Genomic DNA, 20,593 nt, shown 5'->3' with positions numbered 1-20,593 from the left:
GGCCTAGACCCTTCATCAGAAAAAGGGTCTAGGCCCGAAACGTCAGCCTCTCTGCTCCTATGATGCTGCTTGGCCTGCTGCGTTCATCCAGCCCTGCACCATGTTATTTCACTTTCTCGCTTTTCTCTTTCTTTGTTTCTTTTTTCAGCTTTAACTAAATCTGATACATAACAGCCATTCCCTCATGACTTGGGGCACTCTACTTTTTGTTCATCAGTCAATGTATTTATCCATTATCTAACATCCTGAGGAGCTGCACCTTTCTAGTACTGTAAAATAATCCTCATTGCCAAGATTAAACCCAAATGTAACTGATGGGCCCCTGGAGGGATAGTCTGAGTATGACCAATTTAGCACTAATTGCTAATGTGCATTTAAGAATATCTCCCAGAAATAACTGGTTCAGAAAACTTCTGCGGTTGGGCAACATATGGGCACTATTAACCTCCTTGTTGGCATATTGCCAGAGTTTCTGATTGTAGTAACCTTACGGTTAAAAGCTGTGCTGCAGATACATAACATTAAATTAGACTAAGTTCGGTTTTGCGTCAGTTCTTTGTAATGTTCTGACCAGCCTTTTATCTGAAGTCTTCTACCTATTTTTTTTTTTTGTAATGCTGTTTTGATTCTTGGCTTACACTGTTGAGACTTGCACATACTGTTCTTCCTTTGCTGAAGTCTGTCTGTTTGGTATTTTGTGAAAAGGGCTTCTCAAAGGAGCACTACTAAATTTTTCAGGCACATCAAGAAGCAAATTTTACCCTTGTGTATTTGTTGAAAGAAAAATGTACTTTTTTCTTTAATTTCTTTTGGTGAACTAACAATCCCCCATTCCCATTCTTCCTGAAGATGTTGCTGTCTGCTGGGTACAATTCTATAGGCATCATGGGCCTTCCTGCATTACTGAAGCAGCCATTATCTATGAGGGCCTATATAGAATCAGCAGCCTTTTTAATCATTAGTGACTTTTACAGTTCTGGCAGATTTTGTATTCACGTGGTATCCAAAGAAGTGCACTTCAGACAGGGGTTCCTGAATAGTAATCAGGATCATAAATTCTGGCTGATTTTCATCTCCCACTAGTGTCTCTATCACTATCCTGACTGAAGTTAGACAATTCAGTGTAGAACAGCAATGAAAGCTGGAAGCTACCTGGTCTGTAAGCTTCTGCTAGTCATCGGATAACCTTGACAGCTGTATCGGGGTGGGCAGGTCAAAGGATGTAATAGCCCTTCGTGCTTGTGACAAGATACTACATTTAACTTTCATTGTCAGCACCTCGTTCTTGCTTCGGATCCCTCATGTAAGTAGAACAACAAGGAAGTAATAATAAAGGAAGATTTTCCTTTATAAAATGTCTTTCATGACCTTCGGGATGTCTCCAAATACTGCCAATTAAATACTTTAAAGCATAGCTATTGTAATATAGGAAATGCACCATCCAATTTGAGCTTAACAAGTTATCACAAAGAACAATGTGATAATGACTGGACAGTCTGTGCTTGTGTTAGCTGAGGATTATAAACAGCTAGGCTCCCTTGCTGTTCAGGTAGTGCCGTAGGATCTTTCGCACCACTTCAGAAGGCATACAGGGCTTCAGATAAATAACTCTCCCAAAAATGGGACATCTGACAGCCCAGTCTTCCCTCTGTCATGGCTTGCCTGGCTTTTGTGCTCGGCTCTCTGGACAGAAACTTGAGCGGGAGCTTCGGCTAACGCCAGGATGAGTGTTGCTGGCAGCCAAAGTTAAGTCCCTAAGTCAGAAAGCTGGTGAAGGTGGTGAGCTGTTTGGGAGGCATCCACCACACAGTGAGCATAAAAAAGGAATACATTACAGACTTGTGCACTTAGGTCCAGGTAAGATTGGCTACTTTGTTGCCATAACCTTATCTTGAAGCTGTCACAAGCCCTCAGCATGATGTAGAGGTGCTGGTGTTGGACCAGGGTGGACAAGGTCAGAAGCTGCATGATACCATGTTATAGTCCAACCGGTTTATTTGAAATCACAAGCTTTTGGAACACTGCTCCTTCATCAGGTGACTTTGCCTGACAAAGGAGCAGCGCTCCAAAAGCTGGTGATTTCAAATAAGCCCTCGGCAAGTTTAGAAGATTTGTATGCCAGGTACATCATTTCCACCATAATGCCACGATAAGTCCTATCTTATGAAGTCCCAATTCATAATGTTTCATCACATGCATAAGTGCCACTTTAGTATTCTCTGTGTTTAGAATGTTCGTTCTTGCTCTTTTTCTCCCCCCTTGCTTTCACCTGTGTAAAAGCAGGACAACTCTACCTGCCACTAACTACTTGATTTAAAAGAAGACACTAAAGTAGGAAGATATGCACCCTCTCCAAACTGTTTCCTTTCTGTGCATCATGCTGAAATGGAACAAAGAAAAAAGAAGTACATTTATAAGATAAATTAGTCAACTGATCAAGCTGGATATTGCAACCTTGCCTATTGCTTGAACTGCCAGTGCACTAGCATTGAAATCGTTTCCAATTCAATTTCAAGCACTCGATTAGGTGGACCTGATTGTGGAGAGGATCCATTGGATAATAGAAGATTGTGGTCTATCTAACTTGGTATAAGAATTTCTTAGAAACATCGAAAACACGACAGATTAGTCAGTAAGGTGAGAAGACGAGCTAACATTTTAGGTATCTACTCATTAATCGGAACTAAGGTGTGACCATGTGTTTTAGCAAAGTTGGAAAATTAGGAGAAGATGTATGGAAACTGTATGGGGAGGCAATGGCCTAGTGGTATTATTGTTGTTAATATTGTTAGTATTAATAATTATTGTTAATAATACCACTAGGCCAATAATATTGCTTGGCTCTGTGTTAATCCAGATGGTGGAATTTGAATTCAATAAAGGAAATCTAGAATTAAGAGTCTAATGATGACCATGACTCGATTGTCAGAAAAACCCATCTGGTTCACTAATGCCCTTTAGGGAAGGAAACTGTCATCCTTACCTGGTCTGGCCTACATGTGACTCCAGACCCACAGCAATGTGGTTGACTCTTGACTGCCCTCTGGGCAATTAGGGATGGGCAATAAATGCTGTTTAGCCAGTAATGCCCTCCGCCCATGAATGAATAAAGAAAAACCCTGCAGTTAGATCTAATTATTTGAACTTTGGTTACAGAAAGCTGCTTTCTGGCACATTTTATATGCACTAATTTCTCTCATGCTATATCACGCATGTAATCAGGAGCATTTTCATGCCTCAATTGTATCCCAGATCTATATTTCAAACATTTGATATTTGTTATTTGTTTTTCTCTTTGCCAGGAATCTCAGTGAACTGATTGATAGGTTTATGGCAGATTTTAAAGCCCAAGGCCCTCCAAAGCCTAACACTGATGAAGGGGGTGCCGTGCTTCCTAGCTGTGCTGATCTGTTTGTCTACTACAAGAAATGCATGGTGCAGTGCTCACAACTCAGCACTGGAGAGCCGATGATTGCTCTAACCACCATATTCCAGAAATATCTGCGAGAATATGCATTGAAAATCCTCTCCGGAAACCTGCCAAAGTGAGTATGAAATGGTCTTTAAATAGAGAGGCAAAGGATTTCCTCTGTAATCAGCAGCAAATAATTACTTGATTTCAAATCTGCAGTAATAACATCCTAAATCGGTGTAATCCCCTTTAATTAGCTACATTCCTGAACGAGAAACCCTATATATAGTGTCCAGGATGAACTATGTCCAGTAAAATTGAGAATATTGGAAATTTAAGAGCTGAAAATTGTCATTAGAGCAAGGAGTTCAAACCGATATGGGCTATTTTATCATTCTTAAACTCTATTCAAGATTAAGTTCCAATTTGAAGTTTGCTCACTTTCACTTTTTTTAAATTAAGTTTTTAATATAGTGTACTGAGGTGATTATTGAACTTTTCATCTATTTTGTGCAGAAGGGCAGATTTTCCTCTAGCTGCAACTGGCATTAATGTTTGTCTAGTCACAGCATGGGAAGACTCAGTAAATCGGATGCAAGCAGAAAGAACAACTGGTCTTAATTGGAATGGATTGCAATCATTTTCGCCATATATGGTACTACACAGATTCAGATTGCCAGGTTGTGTGCACATTTTTGGCAAGCTTTCTATTCAACATTGTTCTTAGGAACCAGCAGTTTTATTGAATCTGAAGGTCCTAATAATGGTCAATGGGTACAATTATTTTAAAGGAATGCACTGTTTTCCTATGTAGCAAATGGAAAAGTTCTTTATCTTCCTTTGTGCTTACAGTGACATTGGGATATGATTAAACAATGATGTTTAAAATGTAAGAGGTTCAATAGGTACCATACAGCGATGATATTGTGATTACAATGGTGAGCTTTGAAGCTGAACTGCGCTTCTTTTGGAGAACCATGTTGAGTCCAAGGCATTTCTCTCATACAGAGTGAGCCAATACTAAGGACCAGTTGGTCCAGGGACACTTGAGAACCTCCAGTAGCTGGGTAGGTGACAGCATGGGGAACACATGGGGATAGTTGTTCTTGTCTATTCTCTAAAAGAACACATGCAATATGAGGAAACCATGTGAGGAAAGAGAGGCAAAAAAATATGGAAAATTCAGTTTGAAGCCTGTTAATTGACGAAGATTTCATAGAATCATCGAATCCCTACAGTGTGGAGATAGGCCCATTTGGCCCAACAAGTCCACACCGACCCTTGGAGCATCCCACCCAGACCCATACACCTATAACCCACCTAATCTACACATTCCTGAACACTACGGGCAATTTAGTATGGCCAGTCCACCTAACCTGCACATCTTTGGACTGTGGGAGGCCACTGGAGCGCCTGGAGGAAACCCATGCAAACACAGGGAGAATGTGCAAACTCCACACAGACAGTCACCCGAGGTTGGAATCGAACCCGGGTCCCCGGTGCTGTGAGGCAACAGTGCTAACCACTGAGCCACCGTGCTGCCCAAGATTATGTTAGCATATCTATGATTTCACTTCTGGATTATTGAGGATTTTCTAACTTAAGGTTCTTGCACCCAGTATCTCAGTTGTGGTGTTCGTATCATTGATTGTGGTGGTTACAATTCGAGGAGAACTTTCTCAAACAGACCACACAGTAATGATATGAATGTCAAGAGTGGTGTCCTGGATCAGCTGCTGTGTTTGAAGATCTTGGTGAAGAATATGCTGAATTTGAAATTTGGATTTTGAATCTGAAACATTTAAAGGGTAAAATGATAGTGCTGTCCTGTCAGCTGCATTCATGCTGATGGTCAGCATGGGGATGATTATTTGGGTCCGCTGCATCTCAAACTGGTGTTTACTGCAGGAGATACCTGAATCAGTGATGCACCTCACAAAAGTATTTGGCAATGTGGTAGACAGGGATTGCAAGTTGAAATAACGATTATGATTTTGGTTATTTTAATTTGGACTTCACTTCAATAAGTATGAATTTTCCGATGGGCATGTGTTACTGCTGCTGAAGGAGAGATTTCCTTTAACTACAGGAGAAAAGTGGCTCAGTTTCTGTAGGAAACTCAAGGAAACTTGAGGAAAATCAGACACCAAGCAAATGGTGGGATGAGAATCACAGCAAATAATCAAAGCAATGGATTCTGAGGGAACATTGCTGAGGGATGTGACTTTTAGCAATCCATACCAGAGGGCAGATCATGATATTTTAAGGGTCTGATCATGAGGGAGAGAGAAAGGATAGTGTCTTTTTTGTCTGAATTTAAACACCAGAGATTGCAGAAGTCAGGTTGGAGGGTATGGGCAGATTTGTAAACCAGAGCAAAAATTTTGAAACCAAATATTTAGGAATGCAGTTGCTGGTGAGAAGAATGGTGATAGGTATCTGGAGAGAGTAGTTAATATTTTACGTTGAAGACCTTTTGCCTGATTTTTTAGTTAAAAGAAGGCTTAAAAAAGAAGACTTTGGCAAAGTCGGATATGGGCGATGAAGAGGAGGGTTTCAGATCAAAGAGAGTGAAATGGAAATGGAGTTGGGAATCTATAACATCTTTGTTTTACTGCATTGCTCTCTCGCCATTTAGCATTTTCTTCTCTTCAGAACTACAAGCAGCAGTGGTGGTTTGACCATTTCCAGCCTTCTGAAGGAGAAGGAAGGCTCGGAGGTTGCAAAGTTCACTGTGGAGGAGCTCTGCCTCATTTGTAGCATTCTCAGCACTGCTGAATACTGCTTGGCAACAACACAACAGGTGAGCAACCTTTGCTGCATGGAAGGCCTGGAGGCATGTAGGTTGCATGTTTGCAGCCGAGGGATTTGCTGCCTATAACCTTAAGTGCAAAACAAAAAGCATGCTGTAGTTCAAGTACAATTTGGTTCATAAACTTTTCTTAATGACGGAGTATTTTGTAATTGGGATTATGAAATAGCAGACATTGATTGTATAAAGTTGTACTGCTGACACAGAGGAGCACATATTGAAGCTTTGTGTGGACCAGAATGATTGATGTTAATGACAGAAACTACTTGTTCTCATGTTAAAACAAAGTTATGTAATTTAAATTAACAGATAACACAATTTTTTCAGTCTGAGTAAGTGACTTTAAATTTTAAAAAGATAGATTGCAGTGAGGAGCCTGTTAACTTTCTAATATGCAGTCTCAAATAAGCGAAGGAGTACTTATTCTTTATTCCAAGGTAAAGCAATTTCACAGCAAAGCCTGAACTAACAACTGCTCCCAGTTTCAGAAGCCACAAATAAATAGCTTAGGCACACCTACAACAATAGCCCATCAATAATGTTCATGAGTGGGGTTTGTGTGTTAGCTTTGTACCAGTTCTTGTTTCATGACTAGTTCTGAGAAATATCCAAAATTATTCCACTTTGTACAGAAATAGATTTTGACTCTGGGATGAATTGGTTTGAATTGGCTCAGCTAGAATATATCAAATACAGTATGTTTTGGCAGAAGTGTTGATCTGTGATTCACCTCTATGGCCATGCTGAAACATTAGGAAGGGCTTATTACCTCAAGGCATACATTTGGGAGCTTGTTCATCATTATACACTAAAATGATACAGTAAGTGGAAAGTACTCCAAAGGAAAGCAGTGCAGAATATTACATGCGAGAGAAATACCAAATGTTGCCAATTCTAATTTATCAATCACACATTGGACTGAAGGGGTGTTGTTGTTCAGATTGGTTTCACAGGTCGGCGCAACATCGAGGGCCGAAGGGCCTGTACTGCGCTGTAATGTTCTATGTTCTATGTTGTCTGTCAATAAGACTGCCATTCCCAACATTAGAGGTACTTAAAATTTGATTTCAGTTTGGCAGTTGATTAGTTACACCAAGTTTTATAAAATGCAGCTGTTGTCAGCTGTCAGCAGGTGGTGTGAGAGGAAAAGAGACAGCCCAGTAACATAAAATAGTATGAGGACTGTAATTGACCTTCATGGTCTAAAATTCATTCTGTGAGGGCTAGATATATCTGCACCATTATCCTCAAACTATGTTTTAAAAGCTTTATTATCCTCTTATAAATATTGTGCTCATCAGTGTGAAGGATGTTGTGAGGAACACTTGACATTTCAGAAACCCAGTGCCAACATCAAACAATCCAAAATCCACTGCAGAATAATTCAATAAAAGATAAAATGTATCTCAGAACCATTCTTGAAGGAGCAACTGAGCTTTTACATTTGCCCATCAGGTGTCCCCACCCACTCAACCCTCCAAGTTACCTTTTCTTGCCCTTTCTAAATGGTCCCTGCTCTCCTTTTAGGGGCCGGCCAGTCTGGTACTGACTCTAGTGCAGGACATCTTCCCGTGTACGTTTCTGTAGTACCAAAAGGGCTTAGTGCTCCCAATGGCACTGTTGATGTCGGGAGAGCCTGTGAATGGCTGGTTGTTCTCTGAGGCTGGATGCCTTGTTGCTGAGGGGCAGAAGTCCTGCCTCAAGGCAATCGGGGCAGCTGCTCAAAGCCAGGCTGCTTCCCCCTGCCCATACCCTTTCCATTCCCACATCATTTCAGCCTGGGCAGGATGGTGTGTGGACCACTTTAAAGTGCCCCCTTAAATCCAGCCCATGATGTTAACAAGGGGAGACTGACACAAGTCACAGCATCCCATACAGCCCAGATGGTTTCATCCAATCGATTTGAGCTCCGTTAACTGAACCAGGAAGGAATCTTGATTTGTGTGACTCAAATGCTCATTGTTAACCTGGCTCAGTCGTACAGAAGACCCTAGGGACTGTTTACTGCTGTGGGCTGAACCGCTAGGACCAAAATGCTTCCAACTTTATCGGCCTAGTTATTTAACAATTCAGTTTCGTAAATAATTCTGTACATCATTGAACTTTTGAAAGACAATATAAAACAAGGGCTACAGTTCTAATGGGGTGCAGGAACAGAGGGACCTGGCTGTATATGTGCACAGGACAGATGGAGAGAGCAGTAAATAAAGTATACAATGTTCTCAGCTTTATTAATAGAGGCATTGAGTACAAGAGCAAGGAGATGATGTCGAACTTATACAAGACACTTCTTAGGCTACAGCTGGAGTATTGTGTGCAAGTGGGGACGCAACAAAGATGTGAATGCATTGGAGAAAGTGCAGAAGCGATTTTACAAGAATGGTTCCACGAACAGGAGGAACTTCAGTTATGAATATAGATTGAAGTAGTTGAGGCTGCTCTCCTTGGAGAGAAAGCTGATAGGAAATTTGATAGAGGTTTTTATGATCATGAACAGTCTGGCTAGAGTAGGTAGGGAGAAGCTGTTCCTGCTCATAGCAAAATAGAGAATGAGAAAGGACAGATTTAAAGTGATTTGCAGAAGAAGCAAGGGTGATATGTAAATAAACCTTGTCATATAGCAAGTACTTAGGGTACGGAAAGTGCAGCCTGGAAATATGTGGAGGCAGGTTCAATTAAGGCATTCAAGAGGGCATTGGATGATTATTTGGATAGAAATGGTGTGCAGGAATATCGGGGGGGGGAAAGCAGAATAATAGATTGGCAGTAGGGAATAGAACCAGGACAGAAGTGATGGGCCAAATAACAATTACATAATTCTGTGATTGCATTTGGTACAATAATTGCAGTGGTGCTATATCATCAACAAACATCAAAGTTTATGAAATTGTGTTCAAAGATGTTATCTATTGTTCCCATGTCACTATCTCTCACTTCTCAACAGTGCTTTTCGTCTCGCCTTATTTAAAACCTGTTACTATTTTACTTCATCACCCAATGAATGATATAATTCCTGTCAACTAACTTGTAAGATTTGGATTGACGCTCAATGTTGTGAAAAGTGCCTACCTTGTATAGAAATTATTCAGAATGCTATCACTCAGTCTTTTCCATTTGCCAGTATTGTCTGCTGTAAATTCAAATTTGCTTAGAATAAATGACCAAATCACCTTTCTAATGCAAAAATTAGTTTCCTCTCCCTTGCATGCTTGGAAACTTCTCCTGAACCCATTTCCCTTTGCAGTTTTTGTCCCCAGTGAGTTGGCAGTCTTGATTTCCAGTGGATTTTGACGTTGTCACTCAGGACTGGAAGACAAACACTGCTTCAGCTTTGTGCTTTTTCAGCTCCTTGATTCCTGACAAGGGAGGGGTACGGCATGTGTACACATGCACACAAAAAAGCCAAGGGCCTCAGTCTCAAAATAAACCTATTTTTGTTGCATTGCCATGATCCTTACACAAAAGGGAAATTGCAGTTATAACAGACGGTGAGATTTTTGTGCTTGCATCCGCTGTTTGTTTTGATTTAACATATTTGTTAGACTGTGGCAAGATATTGGTTGTGCTCTTGGCAGCTCTGATTTCCCGCAGCCTGATGAGTTCTATGTATGTTCCTTAAACAAGCAGCCTCATCATCATCAATGCTAGCTTTAAAATTGCGCCATCAAAACTAATTATGATCAAGGTTGCCTTCTTTGGGCAAGAATTCAGCAATTTTTATTATAATAAAAACGATACATTAAATAAGGGATACCAAATACATTAAGCACTGCAAAGTAAACCAAACGATTTTGCTACACCCCAAGGATATTGCTATTTAAATGGGGAAGCTAGGTTTTTCTTCCATACAACAGGCTATTAGAGTCTGGAGTGCACTTTTGTAAACGGCTGAGACAAACGCAACATTTGAGAGAAAATTCAAAAAGGTAAAATATTAAACAGTATGTGGAAAAACTAGACAAACCGGTTTAGATTTTGACCTGGTCAGGGCACAGGAATGGTGAACTAAATACCACCGTTTAATGCTAAGTTTTTTTTTAAAAAACACTATCAATGCAAGTCACAGCCAAAGATTTGTTACACTGATTACACTGATAACTCTCCATTTTTGAGTGTATGATTTTGGTTGTGCATATTTCTTCATGTCCTTCTCCTGTCCGTTTGAACCTGCCTCTAAGTGTTTGGGCAGGTGATCCATATTGTTGCAATACTGAAGGAATGCTGTTTTTCCAGGAAGTGTCATCTTTTTGTTTGGATATTAAACCCTCTGTCTCAGGTGAATGGAAGGGTCTTTACAGCACTGTCTGGACGGGAGCAGGATAGTATTGCCAATGTCTTCACCAATATTTATCTTTGAAACAACCCATTGAATTCAGACTTTCTTGTCATTTATTTCGTTGTCTTAGTGAAACCATGCTTTGTGCAGAATTGGTTGTATAACCTATATTACCCTAATGATTGCATCTCAGATATGCTGTCGGATATCATGTGTGTATGAAAGTTGCTTTAGAAATGCCAATTATTTCTGCCTAAGGTGCCGTAACAATGAAAAATCTTGTCCTTGCATATATTACCTTTTAAATGTCTCAGGAATATCCAAGAACATATTCCAAAATACTGAGCACGTTAGAAGTCAAGAGAAACGGCAAATGCTGTAAGTACTGTGCAGGCTTGGCAGCATCTGTGGAGAGAGAAACAAGAGTTAACGTTACAGGTCTGCAACTTCTTTCAGTACTGGGAAAAGTTAACAATGTAAGAAGTTTTGAATAAGCAAAAGGGTGAGGGGAAGAAAAGGAGAAATCTGTGACAGGATGGAGACTAGGAGAGATTAAGTCAGCTAATGGTGCATTGCCAAAGGGGACAAGTGAAGAAGCAACAGATGTAGCTAGAGGAGGTGCGAATGGCTGAATTATACAGTTGACTATTTTTAAGCATAATCTCTATTGTTTTGTAATTGAATGTAGCAGCAGTTTTGTTTACAGTAATGTCCCAAACACAATAATGTTAAATTAAGTGGGAGAGCTCCATATGCATTGAATACTGCTGTGGAATCAAAGAACATGCAATGGGGTCTCTGTTCAATGCCTCCTCCATAGAATGGCACAAGCAACCCTTTGTCAGTAACACACTGTAGTGACTGCTTAGCTTACACAATACTTGGTGTTTAAATGAAATGTTCCACAGCTCTGTCCCACAAAAATCCACAGATGCTAGTTCAGTCAATAATTTTATTTAAAAAGTAGCCAAAGGGTACAGTAGGGCATATCGCGGACCCATATGTATTGCACTAAGATAGAGATCAATCATGATCTCATTGAATGACAGTGAATAAGCTCAAGGGGCCAAAAGGTCTACTGTTGTCTCTATGATCCAAGGAACGAGAAAGACTGAGGAAGGGTTAAAAATTATTGTAATTGCTACAGTTTCTTTTTACCTCTGTAATAATTATGTTTAAACAAATAAAAGTACATTCTCAAGATTTCAAATCACGATTTGGTGATTGGGTTAATCTGCCATATGGATTTTTCAAGCACTTCAGGAAATAGCCCATCTTTTGTTATAAGATATAATCTTGATAATTTAGTCAGCATGTCCTGTTCCAACATAATGCCTGTGTTCTGTTAAAGCATTACAAACTACATCTTAATTCAGCCATAAATTGTTATACATAAGTAGAAATTTTGATATTTGTGTGGGAGTACAATTGTTTAAAGAATCTGTTCCACAAATGGAGAATAATTGAGTACAGTCTACAATATACATATCAACTGTCTACAATGAAAAGAATCCTTTCACATTACAGTACCAATTTGGTCATAACATATAAAAGCAACTTAACTGCACGCAGTGTTTAACTGTTTCGCTACTTTAACAGATTTTGTTTTATAAATGTATATCCATTTGAAATGGATTTGTTTTACTATATGTTGGATTGATAGCTAAATTTACATTTGTAAGTTTCATTTGGCCCATTCAAGTTCTGAATCTAGTTAAGCACTCTAAGTTTAGTGAAAGTATAGTTGAATAATGTTTTGTCATGGATTTTGAACTTGTCTAGTTATGATTGAACTGTATAGAACTACTGTTAATCTTCAGTGGGTTGACTTGTCCATTTACTGTAGAATTTGTCTGGCAAATGCAACAGTGTGTTTACTGCCTTCCAAAATCAGGCTAGATTATATGCTCACAGGTGATATGAATGGTAGACGTTCTGTCTTGAATTCCTGGGGTGTGCTTAAAAAGTATAGCGATAATGCCCAGATAAAGGTGCACTGAGTCGGAGGAAAGTGAGGGCTGAAATGATGGGAACAAAGAAAACAAAATACATTTGAGTCAAAACCCAAACTTGGCAGTTTAGTTGGTAACATGTAACTTGACAGCTTTCATTATGCTAATTCTTTGTTTTCCTTAAATATTCTCTAAGTTGCTTTGTTACCTGTATGTTATTGACATTTGCCATTTCTCCTAAAGCTTGAAGAGAAACTCAAAGAAAAAGTGGATGCAAGTCTGGTGGAAAGGATTAACCTGATGACAGAAATGGACACCTTCAGCACGTGAGTAGAAGCAGTGAGAGGATTGACAGGTCCACAGTTTCCACTTCACCATTTAAAAATAAATGCTTCACAATTGCAAAGGTACCCAACCACACAGGCGTTCGCAGCACAGGAGGTGGTAATTTGGCCTTGACTGATCGAGGAAAAACTATTCATCTTAATGCGTGTTTTCCATCTTTTAGACAATAGCTCTGTAGGTGCTGCAACCTGAAGTGCGTATCCAAGTATTATTTAAATGTGATGAGTGTTGCCTCTTTTGGGCAAGAGAGTTTGAGACTCTTCCATCCATTGGTGTAAAATGTCTTCTTTGGTCTACAAGCTACAATAAGAATATAAAAAGCAAAAAATTAGCTGAAGTTGGTCCCTTGGAGAGTAATGCTAAGGAAACATGGAAATGGCAAGGGTTTTGGGCAAGCTTTTTGTATCTGCCTTCACTATGGAAGGAGAAGAAAAGCAGATGGTAAAAAGAGAGGTAGTAGCTTGAGACGATCCCGATCACTGAAGAACAAGTATTCAGAAAGTTAATGAGACTAAGGGATGATAAATTCTCTGGATCTGATGGTGTACATCCTGGGGTCTTTAAGGAAATGGCTGTAGTGAATGATAAGGTGCTAAATAAAAGATTACTGCACAAGATAAGAGCTCACATAATTGGAGGTGATATATTAGCATGAGTAGATGATTGATTAATTAACAAGAAGAAGAGGAAATAAAAGGGTCTTTTTCAGGTTGGCAAACTGTAGCTAGTGGCATGTTACAGCAATGAGTGCTAGTGCCCTCAATTATTTTTGAGGTATATGGATGACTTGAGTGAAGGGATTGATTATGTTGTTGCCAAATGATACAAAGATAAGTAGAAAAGTAAGTTGTGAGGAAGATGCAAAGAGTCTGCAAAAGGCTATAGATAGGTAAAGTGGTAAAACTTTAACAGGTCATAACTTCAATAGGAAAAATATAAGTGCAGAATATTATTTAAATAGATAGAGATTGGAGAATGCTGGAGTACAGAGAGATCTGGGTATCCTTGAATCACAAAGTCAAGGGTGGCAACTATTTAGGAAGGCAGATGGAATGTTGGCATTACGTCTCACGTCTCTGGATTTGCCCATCTGATCATCTTTCTGTAGTCTCCAGCATTGACCTCGCTATTAACAATATAGTCGTGTGGCACTGATTCGCTAAACATGCTGTTCAGGTGAGCATGCTGTGCATCTTAAATCTTTAACTCTAAAATTGATTCAGTTCACACTAACAATTATTACTGCATAATGAAATGTCATTTAAGTGTGTTCCTTGATGACTTCTTCACATTAGAATTGGACTTGTGATAATTTTGGCCCTTCCTATTTTCCTGGTAGAAAATGTGCAAGCCTTTTAAAGAAAACAACTCATTTTTCAGTAGACTTTACTTGTGGTTGTCCTTCTGGCGCGACCTAATTCTTTGTGATGATGCCATAGCCTATTTCAGTCAGGATGGAAAGTCCATGGATTACAATAAGATGGTGCAAAGCCACAAGAATTTCCCTGCACAGTTCTATCAGTTAGTCCGTTGTGAGTGTCCAAGTGCCAAAATATTTAAATCATTTGGAGTTTATGAGGTATAGTTAATTTTGCTCGCTGCTGCTCTTTGGGGAGTAAATCATATGGCGCCGATCTAATGGAGCCTTCAACTCTGCCAAATAGTTTTGGTCACAAATGTCTTCTTTTAACAGTGGGCTGGTGCACAGTTGTTACACTTAAAGACACAAGAATATTATGCTTGATTTGATTAGCCAAGAATGGACCAAATACAGTAGCGTGAATAGAATCCTGCAACACAAATGACTAAATTAGAACAAGCTTAAGTTGTTTCAGCCTTAAAATTACTCTGCAGCTGGTTGTTTACCAAGTTTTGTTAATGAGTTACTCTTTAAATTTAGTGCCCAGCTATAAATACTAAACAATTTAATTTTCATGTCTCCATATTAATGATGCAGAACTTGTTTACAAAAGTGTTAATAGATGTTTGCCTGTCTGCACCAGAATTGAATGTGACTTTCAAGTGTCATCTTTGGTTTGTACCCTAATGCTCTAAAGTTGTTGAAGATAAGTGGTAGTTGCACGCTCTCCATTATCAATTTAGATACATCAATAGCACTGTACAAGCTGAACATCAAAGATTCAAAAACATTCCATCAAAAATAAGTGGACTTAAGTGCTGAGTATAAAATATGGGCCACCCTGTATTGGAATAGATAGTTAACGTTTTGAAATGTAAAATGAAAATAACACTGGTAATTGAAATTAAATCTATTGAAATTTTATTTAATGGAATAATTTTATGAGGATAATTTGAACTACAGTCATTACATTTTGAAAACCAAGTAAATTCAACATCTGACACATAATTCATTAACTTCATTGAGCCATTTTGGCAAAGGCATCACTGCAGGATTCCATTATGAATCAGAGATGGCGGCTTTGGTTTCCTAATCATTCCCCTCCACACCAAATCATCTTCCTCTCCGTCACTGAATTGGATGTTCTGCAGTTTTTTTTTTTCATTCTCATCACAATTTCTGCATTAAGAGTATCTCACAGTTTAATGAAGAAACCAAGCAAAGCATCAATTGGGGAAGCATGCATATTTCAGTCTTCGTTCAGGTCTTTTTCTCCCTAAATCATCCAACTTTTTATTTCTGTGAAAACATGACTTTAAACTCCTGCAGGTCATCTTGGCAACACGCCCTGTATTGCCTACTTGATCACGTGTACGAACTTTTAAGGCAAATGTAACCTCTCAAGCATCTGTTTCTGAGCTGAAAAGTTAAGGCTGACCCCTCATACATGTACAGCCGTAAACACACAGCTATTAGATGAAAAATGCTGGATCGACTTAGAAGTTAGAACATAGAACAGTACAGCACAGTACAGGCCCTTCGGCCCACGATGTTGTGTCGAACTTTTACCCTAATCCTAAGGTCTATCTAATCTCCACCCCTACCTTATACTACCATCCATATGCCTATCTAATAGCCGCTTATTTGCCCCTAATGAGGCCGACTCCACTACCCTCTCCGGCAATGCATTCCACGCCCTGACCACATTCTGAGTAAAGAACCTACCTCCTGACGTCTCCCCTATATCTACCCCCACTCACTTTAAAACTATGCCCCCTCGTATTTGCTACCTCCACCCTAGGAAAAAGTCTCTGGCTGTCTACTCTATCTATACCTCTGATCATTTTGTACTCCTCTATCAAGTCACCTCTCATCCTTCGTCGTTCTAAAGAGAAAAGCCCTAGCTCTCTCAACCTTTCCTTGTAAGACCTCCCCTCCATTCCAGGCAACATCCTGGTAAATCTCCTGTGCACCTTTTCCAACGGTTCCACATCTTTCCTTAATGAGGTGACCAGAACTGGACACAATACTCCAGATGTGGCCGAACCAGGTTTTTGTATAGCTGGAGCATAACTTCACGGCTCTTGAACTCGATCCCTCTATTAATGAAAGCTAACACACCATACGCCGCCTTAACAACTCTATCCACCTGGGTGGCAGCTTTCCGGGAACTGTGGACATGAACCCCAAGATCCCTCTGCTCCTCCACACTGCCAAGAATCTTTCCATTAACCCTGTATTCTGCTTTCAAGTTTTTCCTTCCAAAATGAATCACCACACACTTTTGAGGGTTAAACTCCATCTGCCACTTTTCAGCCCAGCTCTGCATCCTATCAATGTCCCTAACTTTTGCCTTGTATATACATAAAAATGCATTTGTCACCGAAACAATGAGCTTGTTTGATACACCGTAATCTATTGTACGTTCATGAAATCTTACCATGTCTGTCTGCTTTGGAGGTCAAGAAATATCTCCAGATATTGCATGGTGTTCAGTACAAGAAAAGGCCAATTGTACAATTATGCTTATGTTGGTTCTTTGAAAGAGAAAAACTCCTCCAAAAGAGAGTTTTAAACATTTTGTCTCTGGTGTCCCCAGAGATGAATAAAATCCAGAATTTTAATAGAGGACTTCAATTCATATTTATTTATATTACTTTTACTAAATTGTCTTTTCCCCTTCAACCCTTCCTTCCTAAATCTATCTGATGATGGTTTCATTCACGTGACCTTACCTGACTGGAGTAAAGTGTTATTTTTCTGTCTATAGCTCTGCACCTTTCCTTCAATAGATGTTGCTTGCTGACTGTAGCAGTGAGATTGTTTCCAGATGCCCTCGGACAGTTTTTTTTCCTTGCTCATGCTTTAAAGCTTTGGGAATTGCTCCAAGAGGATTCCGACTTAGATTATCTTCTCAAGTAATTCAGATTTTCTTGAGTTTATGGAGGTGATGTCCTAGTGATATTATTGCTAAACTGTTAATCCAGAGACCCAAGTAATGTTTTGGGACCTGAGTTTCAATTCTATCATGGCAGATAGTGGGATTTGAATTCAGCAAAAAATTGAAATCAGGAGTCTAATGATGACCAAGAAATCATTATCAATTGTTTTAAAAATCCATCTGGATCATTTATGTCCTGTAGGAAAGGAAACAGTAGTCCCTTATCTGCTCTGGCCTACATATGACTCCAGACCCACAGCAATGTGGTTGACTGTTAACTGCCCTCTCGGCAATTAAGGATGTCCAATAAATTCTGGCTGGACAGTGATGCCCAAATAAAATAAAATCCCGTGACTGAATAAAAGACTGATTTAATGGTGTTACATGGCAAAATAAAATGTTTTCAAAGGGTTCTCTGTTTGCCTTGTTAAAACACCCTTTCGATATGGCTAACTAATAGCAGTTCTCAATTGTGTTCAACCAGCTTTTATTGTGTTACGTTGTGATAGCTACTATGCATATGTATCTAACATCAGCAATGATTCATCTATGAATTCATCCTGATTTGATTGGTTGTGAGTTTTCTGTTGCCTGCAGGCTGTTGCATTGAGGTAGTAAAACAGGTCCCAGCCACACAGTTTACATAAAATACTGAAACTGCTCCATTGGTCATACCGTAGATACTTTGGCAAACACAGAATGCACAATATTCCATCAAATGAGATTAGAAAATTAATTACTGCAAAATTATCAATGTTAGGATCCTTGACAATGGACAAAAGATGGGTATAATCTTGAAATGAGAGCTCAGCCTGATAGGTGTGAAATCAAGAAATACTTTTTCACATCAAAGGCACTGGAGATCTGGAAAGCTTCATCCTTCCAATAAGTCTGTGGATGCAGGATCAATTCAAACTTTCAAAACTGAGCTGAACTTGATATGTTTTTGTTAGGTAAGGAAATGGAGGGAGATGGTGATATATAGAAGCCTGATGCTGAATAGTGTATTCCCTAGTGTAAAAGCACGACTATATTGTCCTTTTGGAACTTCATGGAAAAATTATACTAATCAGCATGCTGCTTATATTTATAGTGATTGATTCTGTTTCCACTGAATGTTCCATTTAACAGAGCTTTATTTTGTATATCATCACTTTGTGTTTAATGGGATTCTTCTATCTTGTATTACAGTGTGATTTCCAACAGTATTCAGCTGTTAGTTCAGGACTTGGATGCAGCCTGTGATCCTGCACTCACTGCCATGAGTAAAGTAGGTGCAAATTCTTGACCTATTAGTTCCCATCAGTAATCAAGATGCTGTTGAGTATTGAAAATCCAATGTGATCTGGTGCCTCTAGCGCAGAGCTGCATTAACACCAAGTGGATCTTGGACATTCAATTTGAAATTTTTGTTGATGCGCTCTTTCAGAGAGCTGGATTCCTGACTTGGAGCATTAGATCAAGGAATCACCCCACTGTTGATGCATTCTATTCACATCACAACACATATTTCTCTAATAGCCTTGAAAGCTTATACCAACTAGTCGCATCCTCTCACTTCTGGAGCAGATGACCTGAACATCATGTGAGTTTGAGGTCATATTGGCTGACACCCCAAAAATATGGGTACCCTTTTTACCCCAAAAGAGAACTTCTTTAAGGTATTAAAAGTTACGATCAGCCTGTTCTGATGGTTCAGCTGGACAATGAAGATCCTCTGGCACTATTCAAAGTGGAGAGCAAATTTTTTGGCCACCATAATTGCTCTCAAAATAAAAGACTAAATAATAGTTCATTTCATTGCTATCTGTGGAACATTGCTGGTACTCTGTTGGCTGTCACTGCATTTCTAATACAAATTTTTCTATGAAACACTTAATAGGCATACTCTGTGTTAGGTTATGACATCAATGCAAGTGTCATTTTTATTTCATATGTAACGTCTTACCAATGAAATAATGATTCCGACTAAATTATCAATGCAGGTATTTCAACCAACAATCCAGTTGTTATGCTCTCTGTTGATTTTTTTTTTCTAAATGTAAAAATTTATGTGCTGCATTCCTTCTAGATGCCATGGCAAAATGTGGAACATGTTGGTGATCAGAGTCCATATGTCACATCCATAATCCTCCATATCAAACAGAATGTGCCTATCATTCGAGATAACCTTGCCTCTACTCGGAAGTACTTCACACAGTTCTGCATCAAATTTGTCAAGTAAGTAATTGTGTTACCTTAATGTTTTTACAGGGACAGGTTGAAGATAAATGAAGGTACTGCCACATGGTGAATAAGTTGTGCTGTGTTTTTATTACAAGGGGTTCAGGGGTTTTTACAGGGCTTTTGGGAACCTTTGGTCTGAACTTCTATCCAGTATTCCCATGAAAATCGAAGCTTTTGATTAAGAACGTCTCCATGATAATTGGTGTGGGAAAGGAAGTTTAATCGTAAGATATTTGTACGAGGTGAAAATGAAATGAGCAAAAGATTTGCTTATCATGGTTTTACAATAATGCAAACTATGAATTTATTTTTCCTCTCCCAACAAGATACTTATTCAAAATTTTGTAAAAGCACCTTTCAAAATAGTTCAATTTTAATTACAGGAAGTGTAATAAAATTCACCTAGTCTTCACACAGCTTAATACAACTCCAACACTGTTCCTGGGGGCAGTCCTGCATTATGATAAACCCTGACATGTTTCCAGACTTTCTTTGCAAGGCATGGAAGGTGAAAGAAGGTGGATGACAATCTTTTCTCCATCAAAGCTACAATAATGCAATTTCACCATTTACAAATTAATTGAAACCCCACACTTGTTATGCCATGCCAATTCATACTGTCATTTTATCGTTGTTGTGACTTGATTCTTTGGAAATTGTAGCTGCATATGTTAGAGGATGCCATTAATCATAAACAATTTGGAAAACACCTGTCTGTTTAAGTGAGTGAAGTAACTAATCCCATATTAATTTGACTGTTGTACCAAAGTAAATTATGTTCATTCAGGTGCAGAAACTGATACATGGCAGGATGAAGTAATTATACTTGCTCTGTGATCCTGTTCATTTGGTTAAATTTTGCTCAGAGGATCTGACTGTGGTAATGCTTTTCACACAGAGTAACAGGACAGTTTTTTTTTGGAAGGGTTCACACATTATTAATTACAATTCTCCTTTTGAGGTCATCGTGCTCTGAACAAGCATAACCAACAACCACTATTTACTGGCCATTCATCTCATTGCTATGTGTCATGTGCAGGGTTTCCTTGTGTAGTAGTGAGCCTGTGCATGCAAAACTTTGTGCATTTGAAAGATGTATATGCACATATTATTCTAATTGCCAAGTGCTATGAATAGATAACTAGGCTTTACTTCAAGGAGTTTCATAGGAGCAGAGAGGCTGACGTTTCGGGCCTAGACCCTTCATCAGAAAAGGGGGAGGGGAAGGGGGTTTTGAAATAAATAGGGAGAGAGTGGGAGGCGGATAGA

The 20,593-nt window shown here is 39.1% G+C and overlaps 1 protein-coding gene across 1 annotated transcript in view; it reads left to right on the top strand.

Moving 5' to 3' along the window:
- The window catches only part of vps53 (VPS53 subunit of GARP complex), a 229,999-nt gene that overhangs the window by 131,215 nt on the left and 78,191 nt on the right, over positions 1–20,593 (top strand). The window contains exons 13-17 of the mRNA XM_048612349.1: positions 3,303–3,545; positions 6,068–6,215; positions 12,696–12,778; positions 18,290–18,368; positions 19,170–19,318. Of these exons, the coding sequence (XP_048468306.1) occupies positions 3,303–3,545; positions 6,068–6,215; positions 12,696–12,778; positions 18,290–18,368; positions 19,170–19,318 (702 nt within the window). The remainder of the gene's footprint in view (positions 1–3,302; positions 3,546–6,067; positions 6,216–12,695; positions 12,779–18,289; positions 18,369–19,169; positions 19,319–20,593) is intronic.

The sequence above is a fragment of the Rhincodon typus genome, chromosome 26 (assembly GCF_021869965.1).
Source record: "Rhincodon typus isolate 14 chromosome 26, sRhiTyp1.1, whole genome shotgun sequence".
NCBI classification, from domain to species: domain Eukaryota; kingdom Metazoa; phylum Chordata; class Chondrichthyes; order Orectolobiformes; family Rhincodontidae; genus Rhincodon; species Rhincodon typus.
Note: the sequence above shows the minus strand (reverse complement) of the source record. Positions and strands in the feature narration are given on the sequence as shown.